Raw genomic sequence first — 20,424 nt, forward strand, 5'->3', positions numbered from 1 at the left:
CTACTTACTGCCTGGTTCTTGTCTAGCAGAACATGAAAGCATCTCTCCCCCAGCATCCAATAAATTCCTGAGACTTCATCTGATTGGATCAGTGTGGTTCCTATGGCTACCCATGAACCATTCCTAGTGGCAAGGAGGATGGGGCAATGGGGCTACTCTGGGTGGCTGAGACCAGTAAGTCTCAAACTCTGGTCTCAGGATCAATTTACACACCTAGAAATTACTGAGGATCCCAAAGAATCTTTTTGACATGGTCTTTCTCTTGATATTTGCCAAATTAGAAATTAAAACTGAGAAATTTTTAAATATTTAATTCAATTTAAATATTTAATTAACTTAAATATTTAAATTTTACAATATTTATTAAGTCATTAAAATAATAAATCTGGCTGGGCTTTGTGGGTTCACACCTATAATCCCAGCACTTTGGGAGTCTGAGGCGGGTGGATCACCTGAGGTCTGGAGTTCTTGACCAGCCTGGCCAACATGGTGAAACCCCATCTGTACTAAAAATACAAAAATTAGCTGGGCATGGTGGTACATGCCTGTAATTCCAGCTACTTCTGGAGGCTTAGGCAGGAGAATCACCTGAACCTGGGAGGTGGAGGTTGCAGTGAGCCATGATTGTACCATTGCACTCCAGCCTGGGTGGCAGAGCAAGACTCTGTCTCAAGTAAAAAATAAATAAATAAATAAAATAACAATAATAATAAATCCATTGCATGTTAATATATATTGATAAAAAATAACTTTTTTTTTTTTCAGACAGTTTCGCTCTGTCACCCAGGCTAGAGTGCACTAGCATGATCTCGGCTCACTGCAACCTCTGCCTCCCGGGTTCAAGCAATTTTCCTGCCTCGGCCTCCTGAGTAGCTGGGATTACAGGCACATGCCACCATGCCCAGCTAATTTTTTGTACTTTTAGCAGAGACAGGGTTTCACCATGTTGGCCAGGCTGGTCTCAAACTCCTGACCTCAAATACTCTGCCCACCTCGGCTTCCCAAAATGCTGGGATCACAGGTGCGAGCCACCGTTCCCAGCCAAAAAATAACTGGTTTTGGCTGCATGCAGTGGCTCCCATCTGTGATCCCAGCACTTTGGGAGGCCCAGGCAGGAGCAACACTTGAGCCCAGGAGTTTGAGGCCAGCCTGGGCAACAGAGGGAGACTGCCGCCTCTACAAAAAATTAGAAATTAGCCTGGCATGGTGTTGGGTACCTGTAGTTCCAGCTACTTGGGAGGCTGAGGTAGGAGGATTGCTTGAGCCCAGGAGGTGGAGGTTGCAGTGAGCCAGGATCGTGCCGCTGCACTCCAGCTTGGGTGACAGAGTGAATCTGTCTCTAAAAAAAAATGCGTTGCTGTCCTGGATTTGTAAGTAGCCTGAGTGACTCTTTGCTAGTCACTATTCAGAAGCTTCTCTGAGATCAGCCACTGACTTGGAGAGATACCAGTAAGGCTTTGAGATCTAGAGGCTGATCTTAGTCTGCTGTTTGGAGATCTCTGTCTTAATCCAGAATAATAGCTAAGGATGTCTCTGTGGCTGATGAAAAGGAAGTTTGCGGGCCTGCTTGTCTTGCTGCCCAAGTGGGTCAACCTAATGTGAGTGGAGTGAATGAGGTAGTAAGGGCTTAACAGATGTCTTGTGATTCTGAGACAGGAGGCAGCTTCAAGTTCCTTTTCTTCCTCACCCCCAACTTACACCCATCCTTGGAAGCTGGGATACTGCTGACTCTCATGGCAGCCATAATGCTATCAGCGCCTGGCTTTGCAGACAAGGGGAATCTGGAAGAGAAGGGGAAGGGCAGGGGAGACAAAGAGCAGTAAAGAGTGTTGCATCAAGCACATGTGTCAGAGGCGTTCAAACTAGAGCGCCTCCATTTTGAGTGAGGGATAGAAAAATGAGGCTGGGACTTGCTAGGCTGCATTTCCTGAAAGTTAGGCATTCCTAGCCTCTAGAGGTTTATGGTTAAGGGAACAAATTAATAATGCTTACTAAACAGACCCAGACTTGAGAGTGTCCAGATATCCCGATATCTGGAGAACAAAGGCATTCCTAATTTTGCTTTAAAAATAATAATATTGATTATTGCAAACTATAGTAATTAGGAAAAATTAATCCTTTATTGTCACAAACCCTTGTAGCAGAAGACATCTCCCCATATATACAAGCATGACAAGCATTGTACCTTAGTTGGATATGTCCCTCCTCTTATTTTCAGGAATGCCCTGCTGGAGTGCAGTGGCGATCTCGGCTCACTGTAGCCTCTGCCTCCCGGGTTCAAGCGATTCTCCTGCCTCAGCCTCGTGAGTAGCTGAGACAACAGGCTTGCGCCACCACGCCCGGCCAATATTTGTATTTCTAATAGAGACGGGGTTTTGCCATGTTGGTCAGCTGGTCTTGAACTCCTGACATCAGGTGATCTGTCCGTCTCAGCCTCCCAAAGTGCTGGGATTACGCGTGAGCCACCGTGCCCAGCCACCACTTTACTTTCTTAATAAACTTGCTTTTACTTTGCACTGTGGACTTGCTCTGAATTGTTTCTTGCATGAGATCCAAGACCCCTCTCTTGGGGTCTAGATCGGGACCCCTTTCCTGTAACACATGGGCCTTGGGCTGATCTCCAAGATTAAGAGGGCAACGTACTCAGCTGCAAGGGTCAGCTGTCGCTGACCCCAGCAGCTGCTCTGCCTTGGCCAACTTACCGGATTTAAATCGCCCAGTGACAGCTTTTCCTCCAATATTTTCAAAATGCTCCCAATATCCTCACGTTAGAACAATCCAGAAATAGTCTTATGGTAAAACCCTTTTGGGAAGTGTGAAAGTAGAGTCCTCCCACCGTTTCCTTTGCAACGCTTTTGCCCCAACCTCGATCGCCCAGGCAGCACATTTTTTCCGGCACCCCCACCAAGGGAAGAACAGAGACAACTCCAAACCAGCTGCCCTGCGCCAAGCTGTTACAAAAAAGAGCAACAAGGCTCCCCGTTTATGCAAACATATTTGGCTCGGTGTCTAGGATCTTCTTTTTCAAACCCAGAAGGAGATCACAGGCACACGGCCGCGGTGCTGCGTCTGCCCCTCTGAAAGGAAGTTATGCAAGTCGACCGACTTCACTGGCTTCACTGAAGTCGGGTCCGAAAGCACCGGAAAGTTGCAGGCACACAGTATACGCTCAGCTGTGTCCAAGAAATAACCTATCAATCACTGCCTTAAGCTTTGTTTCCTTCTTGAATTTTTTTATTTTCACGAATATTTATGCTTTTAAAAACTGTATATCATTTCCTCTCCAAAACCAAGGGGGGCTGGCCCCAGCCCGGCCCCCGCCCTGGGTGCGTCCCTGCAGGGGGCGCCCTGCTCCGGCAATGCCCACTGCATCGCAGGGCTGACTGGCCGCGCGCCCGGGGGCGGGGCCGCCGCGGAGGCATCGTGCTCTCCGATTGGCCGTCCGCGTCCTCGTGACGCCAGACCCCGCCCACGCGCCCCTCCTCCGCAACTGCGTGGGGGAGCGGCGGCCCCCGGCTGAATGGGCGCGAGCGCGGAGCTGGGGGCGGGTGGGGACGCGCGGTACCGGGCTGGCGGCCGGCCGGCGCCCCCTCATTAGTATGCGGACGAAGGCGGCGGGCTGCGCGGAGCGGCGTCCCCTGCAGCCGCGGACCGAGGCAGCGGCGGCACCTGCCGGCCGAGGTACGTGGCGCAGCCCCCTCCGCGTCGCGGGGACCCGCGGGCTGGGGGCTGCGGCGGCGACCTGTCTCTGCCCGGGCTGGCTGGGCGCGGCGTTTCCGCCTCGAACCCCGCGGGCAGCGCCCAGGGCACGGCACCCTCAGGCGAGCCCGGCTGGGGCGCGGGCGGAGAGTCGTGGTCCCGGGCCGTGTGGACCGGGCGGGGGGGCCCACGCAGGTGTGGACGCGGTGGAGGGTGGGGCGGACCGCCGGGTGTCGGGTCCCGCCGCCGTGGCCCTTTACCCGCCGCTTTCCGCTGCAGCTCGGGATTTAATTCATTGCTGGAAGCTTCGGAGCTAGCAGAGCCGAGTTAACTCGTTTTCCTGGGATGGGCTTAGGGGATCCCCTGCAAGGTTACTAGCAGCTCCTGAAACCGCTCTCTGCATCCATCGGGGAGGCGTGATGTGGGGCCGCTGGTAGAAATTCGCCGGTGACCTTCCCTGCACTCTCTCTGCAGCCAGCCTTGCGGAGAAGACAGGTTTTGGCGACCTTTTGATTTCTTCTGAATTGTAAGCCGTGGCTTGACGCGGGTGTGCATGCATTGTACGCCTTGCGTGTGTAAGTAACGCAGGGTTTTCCGAGAGCATCCCCGAGGAGCCCTGCCCCTGCCCCACACCCGCTTGGTGACCTTGGCAGACACTGATCCCCCAGTGGGGCTCGGGCTCATGGTCTCTCCTGAGAAGCTTACCCTGCCGATGGCCGAGGTCCCTTCCAGGCCCCGGGTTTTTCTAATCATAAAAAAATACGTTTACGAGGGTAGAGGATCCTGCAGAATCTCTAGCTGACTCGGAAGACGAATTTTATCTCCTCATGTCTTAAGTCATGCATGCGGCTTTTGCTTAATTAGGCATCGTTCATTTGAAGGGGAAAATGGTTTTATGTGCTGCGCTTCATCTGGCACCAGTGGTTGCCTGCTCCTCGTGGCAGGGCCGTGCTGGGTGTCACAGAGAGGAAGGAGACTCATCTCCTGCCCACTGGTGTTTAGCTGCCCTCCCCCGGGCTTATGGCTGCTAATCCCACGGAACGATACAGCTGCTGAAACTGTGGAAGAGGAATCCATTTCTGCTGCATGAAGGGGCACAGACTTGAATACAGTCAGCACAGGTTGTGGTTTCACTTGTATAATCCTGAGAGCTTGACAGCTTCGAGGAGTGTCTAACATTGCTAGTAACAGAGCCTGGAAGCACCTGAATTCCAGCTGTCACTTGGAGAGAGTCATACGAACTGCGAGAGCATATAACCAGCATGTCTTGAGTCTTTTACCCGTGTGCCTATTATATGGGTGCTGCTGTTTTTGTAAGATGAAATGACCATTGGATATTCTTGGTTATGATCAGCGTTTCTTCGTCTAGGCGAGAAAAGAAATAGGTGAGATAGGAAAGCATGAAGGGGCTCATGGAAGAGAGAGGGCTGACAGGCATAAATTCTGAGAGTTCACATTTACGACTATTTGGACAGTTCTTATAATTTTGGCATAAATTGTAAATTGTTGCATGTTATCAAAATAGATTGGTGATGAATGTTAAGGATATATCCGTGGCAGAATAAGAACACACTCTGTTCTTTGGTTTGCTCCTCTAGTTCTCCCCTGCTTGCCTTGTGGGACTATTTGCAGAGTGAGGGGAATTTATCTAGCAGGTTGGCTCTCGGGAGGCAATGAATGAAAAGAGGTTGGTGAGTCCTCTGTGGGAGTCCATTCCAGGTCCTGGAGGGCTGAGGTGGGTGTCTTGGAGCCAGCAGTTTCTGGGAGAAGGGATAAGGCTCACCTTCTACACCCTCCTGGCTCCTGAGGAGCGATTTAATCCGCACTGCCTGTGGACACGATGGAGGACTGAGATCATTCCCGAAGGGCATGCCCCATGGTTTTAGTCTGCTGGGAAGCTCTGGCAGAAGTAAAACAACTGGGAATATACACACGTTAATGATGCTCCAAGCTGCCTAACTGCTGAGGAAGGAAAAGCAAGGGCTAGATCAGTGTGGGTGGCATAAGTTAGCAAAGGCATCCAAAGTGGGGTGAATCACAGGCCTGGTGTGGGAGGAAACCATAAATATGACAGTGACACGCAGGCTCGCCCGGGAGACAGCCAGCTTAAGCACACGTGCAGAGGAGAAGCAAGTGAAATGTTTAAGGGAGCAGGAGAAAAATCAGCTTTGAGGCTTCAAGGACACTACCAGGCTTGTCTTACCTGGACACCAGACAGACAAAGCTTTTTTTCCCTCTTTTTTTTGTTTTTAAGTATAGCATAGATACTGGGAAAGTAGACATACCATAAGTGTCCTGCTCAATGAATTTTCCAGACTGAACATGCCCATGCACTCAGCACTTAGATCAACAAACAGAACTGGCCAGGACCCTGGGAGCTCCCCTTGTGTTGTACTCCAGTCACAGCCTCCCTCCGGATCAGCCTTGAACTCCTGGAGTCAAGCAATCCTCCTGCCTTAGCCTCCTCAGTAACTGAGACTACAGACGCACACCACCAGACCCAGCTAATTTGTTTTATTTTATTTTGTAGAGACAGCTCCCACTGTGTTGTCCAGGCTGGTCTCTGGCAACTCCTGGCCTCAAACTATTCTCCCACATTGGCCTCCCAAAGCGCTGAGATTACAGGCATAAGCAACTGTGCCTGGCTAGTGTATGCCTTCTTTCCTTAAGCATTGAGTTTCTGAGAGTCACTCATGATGCTGCCCATGGTTGAAGCATGTTCACTCTCATTGGTGATAGGGGCCATTGGGTGAATATACCACTAGTCACGCATTGTTAGTGGACATTTGGGCAGTTTCCAGCATTTGTCTGTTACAGAAAGTGCCGTTGTGACCACTGTAGTGTCTGGCTTTGGTACATATGTGTCTGCATTTCTGATAGGTCCATACCTAGGCATGGTATTGCTGTTTTAGGAGCCCCGGGCACAGCTATTTTATTCCAGTTTTTTTTTTTTTTTTTGAGACGGAGTCTCGCTGTCACCCAGGCTGGAGTGCAGTGGCGCTATCTCGGCTCACTGCAGCCTCCACCTCCAGGGTTCACACCATTCTCCCGCCTCAGCCTCCCGAGTAGCTGGGACTACAGGCGCCTGCCACCTCGCCCGGCTAATTTTTTGTATTTTTAGTAGAGACGGGGTTTCACTGTGTTAGCCAGGATGGTCTCGATCTCCTGACCTCGTCATCCTCCCGCCTTGGCCTCCCAAAGTGCTGGGATTACAGGCGTGAGCCACCGCGCCCGGCCTTATTCCAGTTTTGAAATGATCACATTGGTAGTTCCTCACTGTTTGCTGATGAGGGCCACAGTTCTAAGGAGACTGGGGCAGGAATCAGGAGTCCTTCTAGCAGTCAGGATCAGTTTCTACCTGGCTGTGTATAGTGTCAGCAAGTGTGGTCACCTATAGGCCCCAGTCTCCCAGTGGGTCAGGCAGCAGGGCAAGCTGAGCTGTGAGGAACCCTTAGCTCCCCAAGAGCCTCTGACCTAAGGGAAGTGTTTCTCTGGTGAAACTGCCTGGCTTGGTCTCAACTCCCACCCTTCTTGCTGCAAACAAACCCCTCCTCTCTGAGCTCTCATAATACTGTACTTCCTATACTTTATGTCTACTTCTGTGGCCTGCTTTCTCTGCATTTCTGCTAAAAATTGTCCGTGACCTAGAGGAAAAGCCCATTTCTTATTTGGGTTTTTGAGGCCATGTAAGACATTTTTGTTGTCCCGTTATTACAGCATGGAAAAATGTTCAGGATTAAGTTATTGGATGGTTCACTAAGTCCTGTACCCATGAATTCTTTCCTTTTTTCCTTCAATTTTTAACATCTGGAATTATAACAGTTAAGTATCATGTGATAGGATAGGATCAGTTTGATAAAAATAACAGATTAGAAAGGTCTGCTTTGGTGGAATAGTACTTCTGTCTTTTGACTGTTAAGGCTGTTTTTAAAACCATGTCTTTTTCATAATTCAGAGCTTATGTGTATTGAGTTCTGAGCAGGGGCAGTTTTTCTGTTACACATCGTTTCTTCCTCAGCCTTCCTCTCTCCTCCTCAGCCTCTGCGTTTTTATCCTCTTCTGCCCTGTTCTTCACCGCCTTTTTGCTTTTCATAAACATCTTATTCTCATCTCTAATCTATACTCTAGCAGAAGAGAGTAGGACAAGTATGGCCTCTGATACTGTCCTCTCTTTGCTTGTCACTTTCTGCAATCCAGTTGTTGTCACCCAGGACTTGGGGACTGATGTGGGCTTCTTGCTCATCCTTCCTCTAGATCACCACTGTCCAGTGGAAATATAACCTGAGCCACATGTCTAATTTTATGTTTTCTAGTAACTACATTTTAAAAATTGAAAAGAAACAGGTAGATCAAAGTTTCAATTTCCCAAAAAGTTTCCATTTCTAAACTCTTATGCACCTAATAACACAGCTGCACACTATGTAAATTATTAATGAGCTGCTTTATATTCTGCTTTTCACAGTAAATTCACTCCCTGCCCCCACAAATGAACCCACATGCTACAAAACATAGATATGACAAAAAGAAATAAATGCTTTCCTACTCACTTTATTCTCATCTATTGTAGACATGTTACATATACTAACTAATGTAATGTTCACCACAGCCCTCAGTGTTTGGTGCCATTGTCATCCCCATTTTATAAAGGAGGGTATTGAGGAACAGAGGTTAAGAAGCCGTCGGGGGCAGAGCTGGGTTCAGACTCAGGCAGTCTGGCCTAGAGGTGGTAAATGAGGCTGTCGTATCCATGTCTTTGTGGTCTGTAGGGCATTCCCAGCCTGCCCCTTGGAACAGCTACTGGTGAAATTGGCGAGGATGATCTTAGGGGCCTGAGAGATGGCTCCATCCTGTCAGGTGAGTGCACTCCTGGGCAGTGCCATCATCGCTTGCTTGGAGCTCCATAGCAGCCTCTTAACTGGTCCTGCTTCGTGAGAGGACTTCCCCATCTCCAGTCCAGCCTCGAGAGAGGTCTCCAAAATCCAATTCCACTTTAAACCACTTCACCACCGGTTGCTCCCTTTTATTCTTAGAGTAAAATTGCAGCTCCTTGTGGCATGGACTGCTTGCTTTTCTAGAGTCTCAGGGTGCTGTGCCCTCCTGGGTAGACGCTTTAGGCACACTGCACTTGGCGTTCTTTAGGCACGCTGCCCTTGACATTCTGCCTTCCGTCCCCACTGTCCCTGCTCCCGAGGCACCTGCCTCTCCCATCCTATTCCAGTTCCTATTCAGGCCTGGGCAGAAACATTCTTTCCTCTGGGAACCCTTTCCTGAGACACACATTGTATTAGTCCGTTTTCACACTGCTGATAAAGAGATACCCCAGACTGGGCAATTTACAAAAGAAAGAGGTTTAATTGGACTTACAGTTCCACATGGCTGGGGAAGGTCTCACAATCATGGTGGGGGGCAAAAGGCACTTCTTGCATGGTGGAGGCAAGAGAGAAGGAGGAAGAAGCAAAAGCGGAAACCCCTGATAAACCCATCAGATCTCATGAGACTTACTCACTATCATGAGAATAACACGGGAAAGACCAGCCCCCATGATTCAATTACCTCCCCCTGGGTCCCTCCCACAACATGTGGGAATTCTGGGAGATACAATTCAAGTTGAGATTTGGGTGGAGACAGAGCCAAATCATAGCATTCCTCTCCTGGCCCCTCCAAATCTCATGTCCTCTCATTTCAAAACCAATCATGCCTTCCCAACACTCCCCCAAAGTCTTAGCTCATTTCAGCATTAACCCAAAAGTCCACGGACCAAAGTCTCATCTGAGACAAGCCAAGTCCCTTCTGCCTATGAGCCTATAAAATCAAAAGCAAGTTAGATACAATAGGGGTACAGGCATTGGGATAGCCATTCCAAATGGGAGAAATTGGCCAAAACAAAGGGGCTACAGGCCCCATGCAAGTCCGAAATCCAGTGGAGCAGTCAAATTTTTTTTTTTTTTGAGACAGAGTCTCTCTCCGTTGCGCAGGCTGGAGTGCAATGGCGTATGATCTCAGCTCACTGCAACCTCCACCTCCTGGGTTCAAGTGATTCTCCTGCCTCAGCCTCCCAAGTAGCTGGGATTACAGGTGTGTACCACCACATCCGGCTAATTTTTTTTGTATTTTTAGTAGAGATGGGGTTTCACCATGTTGGCCAGGCTGATCTTGAACTCCTGACCTCAGGTGATCCACCTCGGCCTCCGAGGTGCTAGGATTACAGGTGTGAGCTACCACACCTGGCCCAAATCTTAAAGTTCCAAAATGATCTCCTTTGACTCCATGTCTCTCATCCAGGTCATGCTGATGCAAGAGGTGAGTTCTTATGGTCTTGGGCAGCTCTGCCCCTGTGGCCTTGCAGGTTATGCCCTCCCTCCTGGCCACTTTCATGGGCTGGTGTTGAGTGTCTACAACTTTTCCAGGCACACGGTACAAGCTGTCGGTGGATCTACCATTCTGGGGTCTGGAGGATGGTGGCCCTCTTCTCACAGCTCCACTAGGTAGTGCCCCAGTAGGGACTCTGTGTGGGGGCTCTGACCCCACATTTCCCTTCTGCACTGCCCTAACAGAGGTTCTCCATGAGGTCCCCACCCCTGCAGCAAACTTTTGCCTGGGCATCCAGGTGTTTCCATACATCTTCTGAAATCCAGGCAGAGGTTCCCAAACCTCAGTTCTTGACTAGGCTGCCAAGGCTTGGGGCTTCCACCCTCTGAAGCCACAGCCCAAGCTGTACATTGGCCCCTTTCAACCACAGCTGGAGTGGCTGGGACACAGGGTACCAAGTCCCTAGGCTGCACACAGCATGGGGACTCTGGGCCTAGCCCATGAAACCACTTTTTCCTCCTAGGCCTCCAGGCCTGTGATGGGAGGGGCTGCTGTGAAGGTCTCTCACATTGCCTGGAGACATTTTCCCCATGGTCTTGGGGATTAACATTAGGCTCCTTGCTACTTATGCAAATTTCTGCGGCTGGCTTGAATTTCTCCCCAGAAAATGGGGTTTCCTTTTCTGTCACATAGTCAGGCTGCAAATTTTCTGAACTTTTATGCTCTGTTCCCCTTTTAAAACTGAATGCCTTTAACAGTACCCAAGTCACCTCTTGACTGCTTTCCTGCTTAGAAATTTCTTCCACCAGATACCCTAAATCATCTCTCTCAACTTCAAAGTTCCACACATTTCTACAGCAGGGGCAAAATGCTGCCAGTCTCTTTGCTAAAACATAACAAGAGTCACCTTTGCTCCAGTTCCCAACAAGTTGCTCATCTCCGTCTGAGACCACCTCAACCTGGATTTTTATTGTCCATGCTACTATCAGCATTTTGGGCAAAGTCATTCAACAAGCCTCTAGAAAATTCCAAACTTTCCCACATTTTCCTTTCTTTTTCTGAGCCCTTCAAACTGTTCCAATCTCTGCCTGTTACGCAGTTTTAAAGTTGCTTCCAGATTTTCGGGTATCTTTTCAGCAACGCCCCATCTACTGGTACCAATTTACTGTATTAGTCCATTTTCATGCTGCTGATAAAGACATACCCAAGACTGGGCAATTTATAAAAGAAAGAGGTTTAATTGGATTTACAGTTCCACATGTCTGGGGAAGGTCTCACAATCATGGTAGAGGGTGAAAGGCACTTCTTACATGGCAGCAGCAAGAGAGAATGAGGAAGCAGCAAAAGCAGAAACCCCTGATAAGTGCATCAGATCTCGTGAGACTTATTCAATATCATGAGAATAGCACGGGAAAGACCAGCCCCCGTGATTCAATGACCTCCCCTGGGTCCCTCCCACAACATGTGGGAATGCTGGGAGATACAATTCAAGTTGAGATTTGGGTGGGGACACAGCCAAACCATATCACACATACACCCCAAATCTGAAACATCATCTGACACTCTGCCCGCATGTCCAACATAGATAAGTTAAAATAGACCTACTGATCTGTTTTTTAAAATGAGATCATGAGAGTTTTTTTTTTTTTTTTTTTTTTCCTTTTTAGACAGATTCTTGCTCTGTCACCCAGGCTGGAGTGCAGTGGCACCATCTTGGCTCACTGCAACCTCAGCCTCCCAGGATCAACTGGTTCTCCTGTCTCAGCCTCCCGAGTAGCTGGGACTACAGGTGCATGCCACCAAGCCCAGCTAATTTTTGTATTTTCAGTAGAGACAGGGTTTTGCCATGTTGGTCAGGCTGGTTTTGAACTCCTGACCTAAGGTGATCCACCCACCTCAGCCTCCCAAAGTGCTGGGATTACAGGCATGAGCCACCATGCCCGGCCTATGAGAGCTTTTTGAAGGAGGGACAGTGTATGTGTTTCTTGTTGCTATCTCCCCAGGCACATACTCCTATTTGATCAAAAATGGGTTGTATAATTAAAAACTGTTATGTCTGTTGGGGAGCCTACCCAAATGCTAGTTTCCCAGAATTTCAGAGCCAACAGTAAAAGAGATGTGAGTGGGGTATAAAAGGAAATTATATGTTTTAGTTAGACCTGAATATATGTTGTTGGTTTTAGAAATGGAAATGTAACTTGTTCTGAGTTTTAAGCAGCCCAAACAAAATCTCCTTTTGTCCCCTGTACAATTCCTCCCTCTCCTTCCAACCCTAAATTGCCAGGTCCTACCAAACTCTGGGTTGTCACTGTCCCTCCAGTTCCTTTTCTAGGGTCATTATTTTCTGAGTTGGAGCTTTCTATGACTCCTCTGGTTCTTCTGTTCATATAAGGTATATAGGATTACTGAATACCATGGGTTATTGGAAAAAACTGCCTAGCAAATTCCCTATCTTCCCTTCCCATCCACCTGGACAGCTGTTCCCTGAAGAACATTTCTAAGGTCCTATTTGGTGATATCAGTTTTATGGTCCAAAACCTTAAGAACTTTCACCCTTACGCTTTCTGGGGCAGTGGGATCTTCATTGTTTTAGAATTTGCCCACAAACTTTCCCATCATCTGATACCCTGTGTTCCCCATTCTGCTCAAGTTTAGTAAAAGGCCCACATGTTGGAGCCTTTGGGTACTGGGTCCCAGAATTGCTTTTTGTTAACTGTCAGTTCTGCTGACTTTCACTTTCTCCTATTAAGTATTATTTATTCAGCCCAACTACTTGTATTTCCTTTGGGTTAAGAGGGAAATGTTCCATTAAACATTTAGCTTCTAGATTTTGCTTTATTTGGGGCATTCATGGGGTTGCCACAGAGTTGTTCTCTCATAGCATATTCTGCGTGTATAATGTGCTGTCACACAGGCCCACCACAGGAGAGCTATTATGTAAAAGCTTGGTGGGACCCCAAGGGGAGGGGCAGTTCTAGGGGCAATTTCTTCAGTTTACCCCTAGTGTCATGTCTTGCTCCCTCTGGTCTCTTTCTCTTTGAGGGACACCCCTACCTTCACCATTAAATCATTTTGAGAAACAGTAACATTTGAAGCCTTCTTGCATACCTTCTCCCCTGCGACTCCCCTCTTTAGCCACCTGAATTTGTTACACAGGATGGATCTTGGCTGGCCCAGTGCTATAATAATAGCCCCTCCTAGCTTGGTCACCAAGTCCTGTGGCACCTTCCTCCTCCACATCTCTTGGTTGGCCACCTTCCGGCCTTTCTGGCTGTGTCAGCTCCTCCGTCACCCCTCACTGCACTGCTCTCAGTGGTCTTTTGACTACCCTGTCCCTTGGCCTCTTTCATCCCAGTATGAGCTCACCACTCTCCTACTTAAGAACCACTTAAGGCCATCCTCCTTTGTGTAACATAAGAGGGCCTGGTTCCTTCCTAGCTGCGTCGTCTGCCCACTCTTCCCCAGGCCCCTGTAATCTGGCCCCAGCACACACCTCTCTCTGTGTGTCTTGGCATTACCTTCGTTCTGTCTGGAATGCCGCCTCCTCTCTCTGTCCTGTCTCCAGAGTCTTAGTCATTCTTTGAGGACCCATTCATACATAACCTCCTCAGGGAGGCCTCCCTGATTTCCTCTGATGGAGCCTGTGGTTTCCTGCCCAGGATGCGCAAGGTCTACTGTAGCTCCTCTATCACAGCGTTATTTGGTATTTTGAGTATTTGGGCATTTTCAGTTTTCCTAGCTGGATTATTCATTTAAAGAGGAAAGCGCTGTGTCTTATTTATTTTTATATTCCCAGTGCTTGGTGTATGGAAGAAGCTTATGAAATTTTTATTTAAAGGATAGTTAGGTAAACAAAGGAAATTAAGACAACTATACAGACCAGCCCTTCTCAACTGAGGTTCTACAAGAGACTTTTGCCCCAATACTGTCAGGCAACCATTGTATGTTATGAATTAACTTCTCTCCTTGCTTCTGGAATGATTCTAGTTATAGATCATTCCTGGGAGAATTGAGAAAAATCTATTCTTTTTTGTAGGACTTCATTCCCTAGTGGAATGCACCTTGAATGAGGCTGGTGTAGATAGCATGACCCCCGTCATGATAATATATCTATGCAAAGAGCAGAGGCTGACAGAATACAGACCAGAATGTTAACAGTGGGTATCACTGGGTTGTAAGATAACAGTGATTTTTTAATTTTCTGTTCTTATATTATTTTCTGAAATTTCTACTTGTGTCCTAACAGGGTTTTTAAAATATTTCTTGGATAAGGCAAATCAGAGTTTCTAAACCTGGACATCAGTTGAGAGTAGAGTTCTCGTTTTTAAATGTAGCTGCCTACATTGTACCATAGTAAACTGGGAATCACCAAGCTGAGCCACGCAGCGTTGCCCTTGGAAAATCAGGCATTGGTGTGAGGATGGCTCCAGCTGTTAGCTCTCTGGACCTGGGTGTCTCTTCTTGCTGCCACTGGACACTTTGTGAATTGAAGGGCTAAGTTTCTAGCAGACGTGGAAGCACCAATAGAGAAATTACCATACTCCCAACTCATATATACTGTATTCTCAAAAGCAAATCTAGAGGTTATTTTTTTTTCTTAATAGCTAAGAGTGAACATAAATGGGGAAATTAAGTCTGATAGGAGTCTTACATGTTAATTTTTGTTCATCACCTACTGTTTTATCCAGCCCTAGTTTCATTCCTGAGGTTTGAATTTGTTTGACCTCACAGAGTCATATCCTTCTCCTGCAAGAATCTACAGTGGGTACTGAAACAAGTAGATTTGATGATAAACAGGATATTTACTTAGTCTCTAAGTATCTCCCATCAAGTCACTTATTAATTACGAAGGGAAAATAGTTAACTCGACAGTGGAAAAACATGGCGTCTACCACCTTAACCCTTAATCAAATCAACATCACATGCCTCCTGAGAAGTGCTTTGAGAAGGGCACAGGATCACTTCTGTGATATTCCAGCCAAAAATGCATAAGTTGAATCTAATCATGAAGAAACATTAGACAAACTCCAGTTGAGGGACTTTCTACAAAATAATTGGCCTGTACTTTTCAAAAATGCCAAGGTTGTGAAAGATAAAGGAATGGTTTCAGATTAAAGAAGGCTAAAGGAACATGACAGTGAATGCCAAATGATCCTGGACTGGACCCTGTAACAGAAAATAAGAAAATAACATATATTCTTGCTGTTTTTGTTCTAAGGCCATCCCTGGGACTAGTGGAGAAATTTATATAAGGTATTTAGATAACAGTACTGAATCAGTGTTAATTTCCTAATTATCATTATGCTGTGGTTGTTTAAAGGGGATATCTTTGTTTTTAGGAAATAATAAAATATTTAGGGGTAGGTGTCATCATGTCTTCAATTTTCAAATGGTCCAATAAATATGCACACAGTATACCAATGGAATGGCAGCACAAATGTGGTAAAATGCTAACAACTGGGGAGTCTGGTTAAAGGGCAGATGGAAATTCTTTATACTATTTTTGCAACTTTAAGTTTGAAATTATTTCAAGATAAAGTTTAAAAACTACAGCCTCTAGGTCATGGGTGCTGTGGCCAGTCTAGCATCAGAAACCACCATGGGGCTTTTCAGTGTCTGCCCTTTCCGTGGTCATTACAGAAGTCATGCCCATAGCACTGAGCTTTCTTGCAGAATTTGTTTTGTCTCCTCTGGTACCATCAGAAAACAGTGTAGAGGGCCGGGCATGGTGGCTTACACCTCCCAGCATTTTGGGAGGCTGAGGCGGGCAGATCACTTGAGATCAGGAGTTCGAGACCAGCCTGGCCAACAAGGTGAAACCCCGTCTCTACTAAAAATACAAAAATTAGCCGGGTGTGGCGGCATGCACCTATAATCCCAGCTACTCGGGAGGCTGAGGCAGGAGAATCTCTTGAAACCTGGGAGGCAGAGGATGCGCCGAGATCGTGCCACCTCACTCCAGCCTGGGCAACAGTGAGACTCCATCTCAAAAAAAAAAAAAAGAAAAAGAAAAGAAAACAGGGTGGAGGAACACTTAACAATGTAGCTTTGCTGAACCTGAAGGTTCCTTCCAGCCCCCAACCAACCATTGTCACTGCTATTTTAGGGGACTGCAGTCCTTGTAGCTGTCCTCAGGCATCTGGTCAACCAACTCTGACCCATACATTTACCTGGTTTAGACTAGCCCTACAGCTGCCCCTGAAAGAGGCTTCCCAGGCAGATCATAAGTTTTAAAATATATTTAAACACATTTGAGGGTGTTTGTGCACAGAGATCAGTGCACTTCACCAGGGTGCTTTGGTGGAGCCCTTGGAGGGTGCGTTTTACCCAAATCCTCAGCATTTGCCAGTTAAAGATGGGTCTTTCCGCTACCTTGACAGAACTCAGGTTGTATGTTTTGGCAGAAATCGCGAATTTATTATGTCCTGCATGAGGAAGAGGGTCCTTCCTCAGCCCCACTTTTAAAACCCAGTTTAGGGCAACCTTCTACGCTTCTGGCTGGAACCTCTCCTGTGGGGAGGGGAGCAGGTGGCAGGTCTTGGAATCAGAGGAGGATCTCTGAGGTGCTGCCTGTAATCGCTTTGTGTAATCTTGTGAGGCGCTGCCTGTAATCGGTCTGCTTATAAGAATTCGCAAAGAGGAGTTCCTCTGAAACTCCCTAGCCCTGGGAAACAGAAAGAAGAACAGTGCTGGGACTTCTCTTCCTGTTCCTGTCTTTTCCTTCCAGTTCTCCCTTCCCAGAATTTCCTGTCTCTCAACCTCCACTCTGTTTTCTCCGCCCCAGTGTTCCCCCACTCTCTTTCATTTTTATTGTCTTAAATCCATCTTCTCCCACTTATTCCAGCTTTCTGGTTTTCTCCTCTAGATGGCTATAACATATTAGCATCCATTGAGTAAGCTAAGCTTCATGTTTCTTGTTCTTCTCTTGAAATGTAGATGAGTGAGAATCATAACATTTTATTGGAGGAAGGAGCCATAGAAATGTCACCCAACCCTGCTTTCTACAGATTACCAAACCTCCTCAAAGAGATTGAGTGATTTGGCTGTTATCAAATAGCCAAACAGTTGAGTATTTCATCTCTTTGCTCTTCTCTTTAAAAAAAAAAAAAAAAAAAAAATCAGGCAAGTGTGGTAACTCACGCCTGCAAATTCCAGTACTTTGGGAGGCTGAGGTGGGAGGATTGCTTGGAGCCAGGGGTTTGAGACTAGCCTGGGCAATAAAGCTGAGACTCTATCTCTACAAAAAAATTAAAAATGTAGCCAGGTGTGGTGGTATACACCTATCATCCTAGCTATGGGAGGCTGAGGCAGGAGGATCACTTCAGCCTAGGAGTTCGAGGTTACACTGAGCTGTGATCACACCACTGCACTCCAGCCTGGGTGACAGAGCGAGACCTTCTCTCAAAAACAACAACAACAAAAAGATCCATCTGCCATTTTCTTCCATGGTGGGGGGAGACAGTCATTTTATCTTGTTCACCTAGCCTCCCCTCAACAAACACATATGGTGGGTCTTGTTTGAAAAAGGATCTCAATCCCTGTTTTCCATGTGCCTGGTGCCATCTGGACATTGAATAAATGCCCAATGATTATGATACTTGGGACACCTGGAAGGTCTGGTCTTCACAGTGGTCTCTTGTTAGGACCGTGGTGAATTTGGGTTAACTTGGTGTGGGGATCTAGTTGCAGGCCACTGATCATTCATTCATCTGTTCATTCACTCTGCAGGTGCTTGTTAAATGCCTTTTATATGCTAGGTACTTTTTAGATTCCTGGATTACAGCTGTGAACAAAATGGACACAGTCCCTAAGGTGGGAGTCTTATATTTTAGTGGGGAGAGCAGAGAATAGGCAAATATGTATCAGTGGCAATGAATGCTATGAAGCAGGAAAGAGGGAGTGGAAGTGGTGTTTTACAGAGGGTGGTCAACGAAGGCAACTTTTGAATGAAAACGTGAATGGAGATGGTGGGGAGGGAGCCATCCAGAGGGGCAGCAGAGGAAGGGCAAGTCGAGCATGAGGCCCCCTTGGTTGATATGGAGTGAGGAGGAGAGCGTGAGATAGGTGGAAGCGGAACTGGTCTCTGAGAGTAACTGCCCTCCTGACATCTTTACCACTTCAGTAAAGTCTTGGAGAAATCCCATCGTGCGTGCCGGGCACATTATAGTTTTAGAGAATGTTCATATAGTCCAAGGGCTCAGAATTAATTGCCTTAACACTTTTACATTTATAAAAAGCAGGCAATTGGATGATAGTAATAATGTGTTCTCAACACTAGAGGAATAGTAGATTTGAAGTAGATTAAAAAGCACAAGAATCATTGAAGTGCTTGCATCTTGGTTGATGGTCAAAATTAGTATAGTATTGATTGTGCATTCACACAGCAACATTTTAATTCTTTTCATTGCAGAAGGTAGGTCCTCATAACTCTGCTCAGTTTGTAGGAGAATCTGAAAATATGTAGGCTAAAAATCTGTTGTTAATTACACGTGCTTTCCTCCAGCTGTGAGAAACTTGCTGGTGGGCAGGATTTCTCAAAGTGCTGTACCCACATATCACTGGGGAACTTGGTTAACATGCACAGTCAGCATCCTCACCCGGACCTGCCACCAGGTGGGACATTCTGGGGATGAAGTGTGGGAATCTGCATGCTTTGCAGCCTCTTCCAGTGGTTTTTTTTGTTTGTTTGTTTTTTGTTTTTTTGTTTTTTGTTTTTTTCTTGAGATGGAGTCACTCTGTTGCCCAGGCTGGAGGCGTGTAGTGGCACGATCTCGACTCACTGCAACCTCTGCTTCTCGGGTTCAAGCGATTCTCCTGCCTCAGCCTCCCAAGTAGCTGAGATTGCAGGCAGGCGGGCTGGCTAATTTTTGTATTTTCAGTAGAGATGGGGTTTCACCATGTTGGCCAGGCTGGTCTCAAACACCTGACCTCAGGTGATCCACCCGCCTTAGCCTCCCAAAGCGCTGGGATTACAGACATGAGCCACTGCACCTGGCCCTCTTCCAGTGGTTCTTGTACATGGGCAGGTTGGAGAATTTCTGGTAGAGACAGTGGTGAGGGTGTTTATAATTTAAACTGAACAAATACTAGGAGCTTGTGGGAGATGGTTGGGTGCGGTCTCAGCACCGGCACTTCCTCGGTGCTTTTGATTTCATGGGTGAAATTTCGCACTTCTAAGAGACAAATGAGACCCTGCCCACCCAGTTGAAATCGGAAAGTACCATACAGTGGGGGTATTTTTCCTTTTGGTGGCGGGAGTGGAGTGAGATGGTTATAAAGAGGCCCTGCTGCAGTTGCGTCAATCCAGGAGTGGGTGCTTTCCTCCTGTGTCTGTGTACAGCTGTACACTCTGCATGGATGGGCCAGCTGCTCTGTCTGGGTCAGTGTGTGGATTCAGGCCCACGTATGTCTGTTGGCTTAGGCACCATTATACAGGTGAGGACACAAACACATTTCCTGATGAGTCAAGAATTTTTGAGATTGTGCAATCCAAACAAACCTAGAAAAAGATTAGATATTAAAATTTGTGTTATCAGTGTTTATACCACAGGCAATATTGCATTGTCTCATTACCCTCATTGACTTTAAAAATAAGGCCATGTGGAAATTTTAAGGTATACAATGACTTTATCCCAATGGTTAAAATCAGGGGTGATTTCGCCCTCCCCAGGGAACACTTAGCAATGTCTGGAGGCATGTTTGGTTGACAAAACTGGAGGGGAAGAGAAAGAGGAATAGAGATACTACTAGCATCTAGTGGGCAGAGGCCAGAGCTGCTGCTGAACATCCTGCAATGCACAGGACAGCCCCTAGCACAAACAATTACCTGGTCCCAATGTCATTAGTGCTGAGGTTGAGAAACCCCACAAAAAGATCAATTGAGTACCGTATATCTGCGTTATGATAGATTAGGATTCTAAGTGAGTTTTGATGTAAAAAAAGAGTTCTGCTTCTAAAACTAGTTTGAAATTAGCAACCTAGATTGTACAAAGATGACAAGCTGGGAGGACAAGGGAGGACAGGTTGACATCTGGAATCATAAGAGAGAAGTAGCGTGTCAACAAGAGCTCCATAAGCCACAGAGAAGGCCCAGGGCTGGGGTGCTCTTGAGCATTTCCAACTAGAGCATTGCCCCCTGCCGCACCCTAAGCTGCTGCTCCCTCTTGGGTAGGGGTAGAGGAGAGTTTAGTTTAGAATATGCTTGTACTCCCTGCATCCTCGCCTCTGGGCCCCAGCCCTGCGGCTGTTGTCATCATACCCATGGGTGGTGTCGGTGAGCCCACCTCAGGAACACGCTCTCTGACCTCACTGTGTGGGTGCTGCATGTCAGACACACTTTGGAAGGTCCCTTTTCCATAAAGCTCTCTCCACGCTGCTGTAGTTACAGTCCCATTATTTCTCAGGACCTTGGGTTTC

General features: G+C 47.2%; 1 protein-coding gene and 1 long non-coding RNA gene across 3 annotated transcripts in view; one reads left to right on the forward strand and one right to left on the reverse strand.

The window, feature by feature from the left end:
- Positions 1 to 240: 240 nt before the first annotated feature.
- Positions 241 to 3,271, reverse strand: LOC112132097 (uncharacterized). Its single transcript, XR_002913915.2, has 3 exons — positions 2,703 to 3,271; positions 1,310 to 1,339; positions 241 to 824 (listed from the first exon to the last, which is right to left on the reverse strand). It is a non-coding gene; the product is annotated as an uncharacterized LOC112132097 (long non-coding RNA).
- Positions 3,272 to 3,470: 199 nt separating this feature from the next.
- The window catches only part of ST3GAL5 (ST3 beta-galactoside alpha-2,3-sialyltransferase 5), a 52,425-nt gene continuing 35,471 nt past the window's right edge, over positions 3,471 to 20,424 (forward strand). Inside the window, exon 1 of one of the 2 annotated variants that reach the window (XM_002811821.5) lies at positions 3,471 to 3,681. In XM_002811821.5, coding sequence (XP_002811867.1) covers positions 3,600 to 3,681 — 82 coding nt within the window. In that variant the 5' untranslated portion in view covers positions 3,471 to 3,599. The remainder of the gene's footprint in view (positions 3,682 to 20,424) is intronic. The other variant, XM_024242638.2, reaches the window with a different exon arrangement.

The sequence above is a fragment of the Pongo abelii genome, chromosome 12 (assembly GCF_028885655.2).
Source record: "Pongo abelii isolate AG06213 chromosome 12, NHGRI_mPonAbe1-v2.0_pri, whole genome shotgun sequence".
Taxonomy (NCBI): domain Eukaryota; kingdom Metazoa; phylum Chordata; class Mammalia; order Primates; family Hominidae; genus Pongo; species Pongo abelii.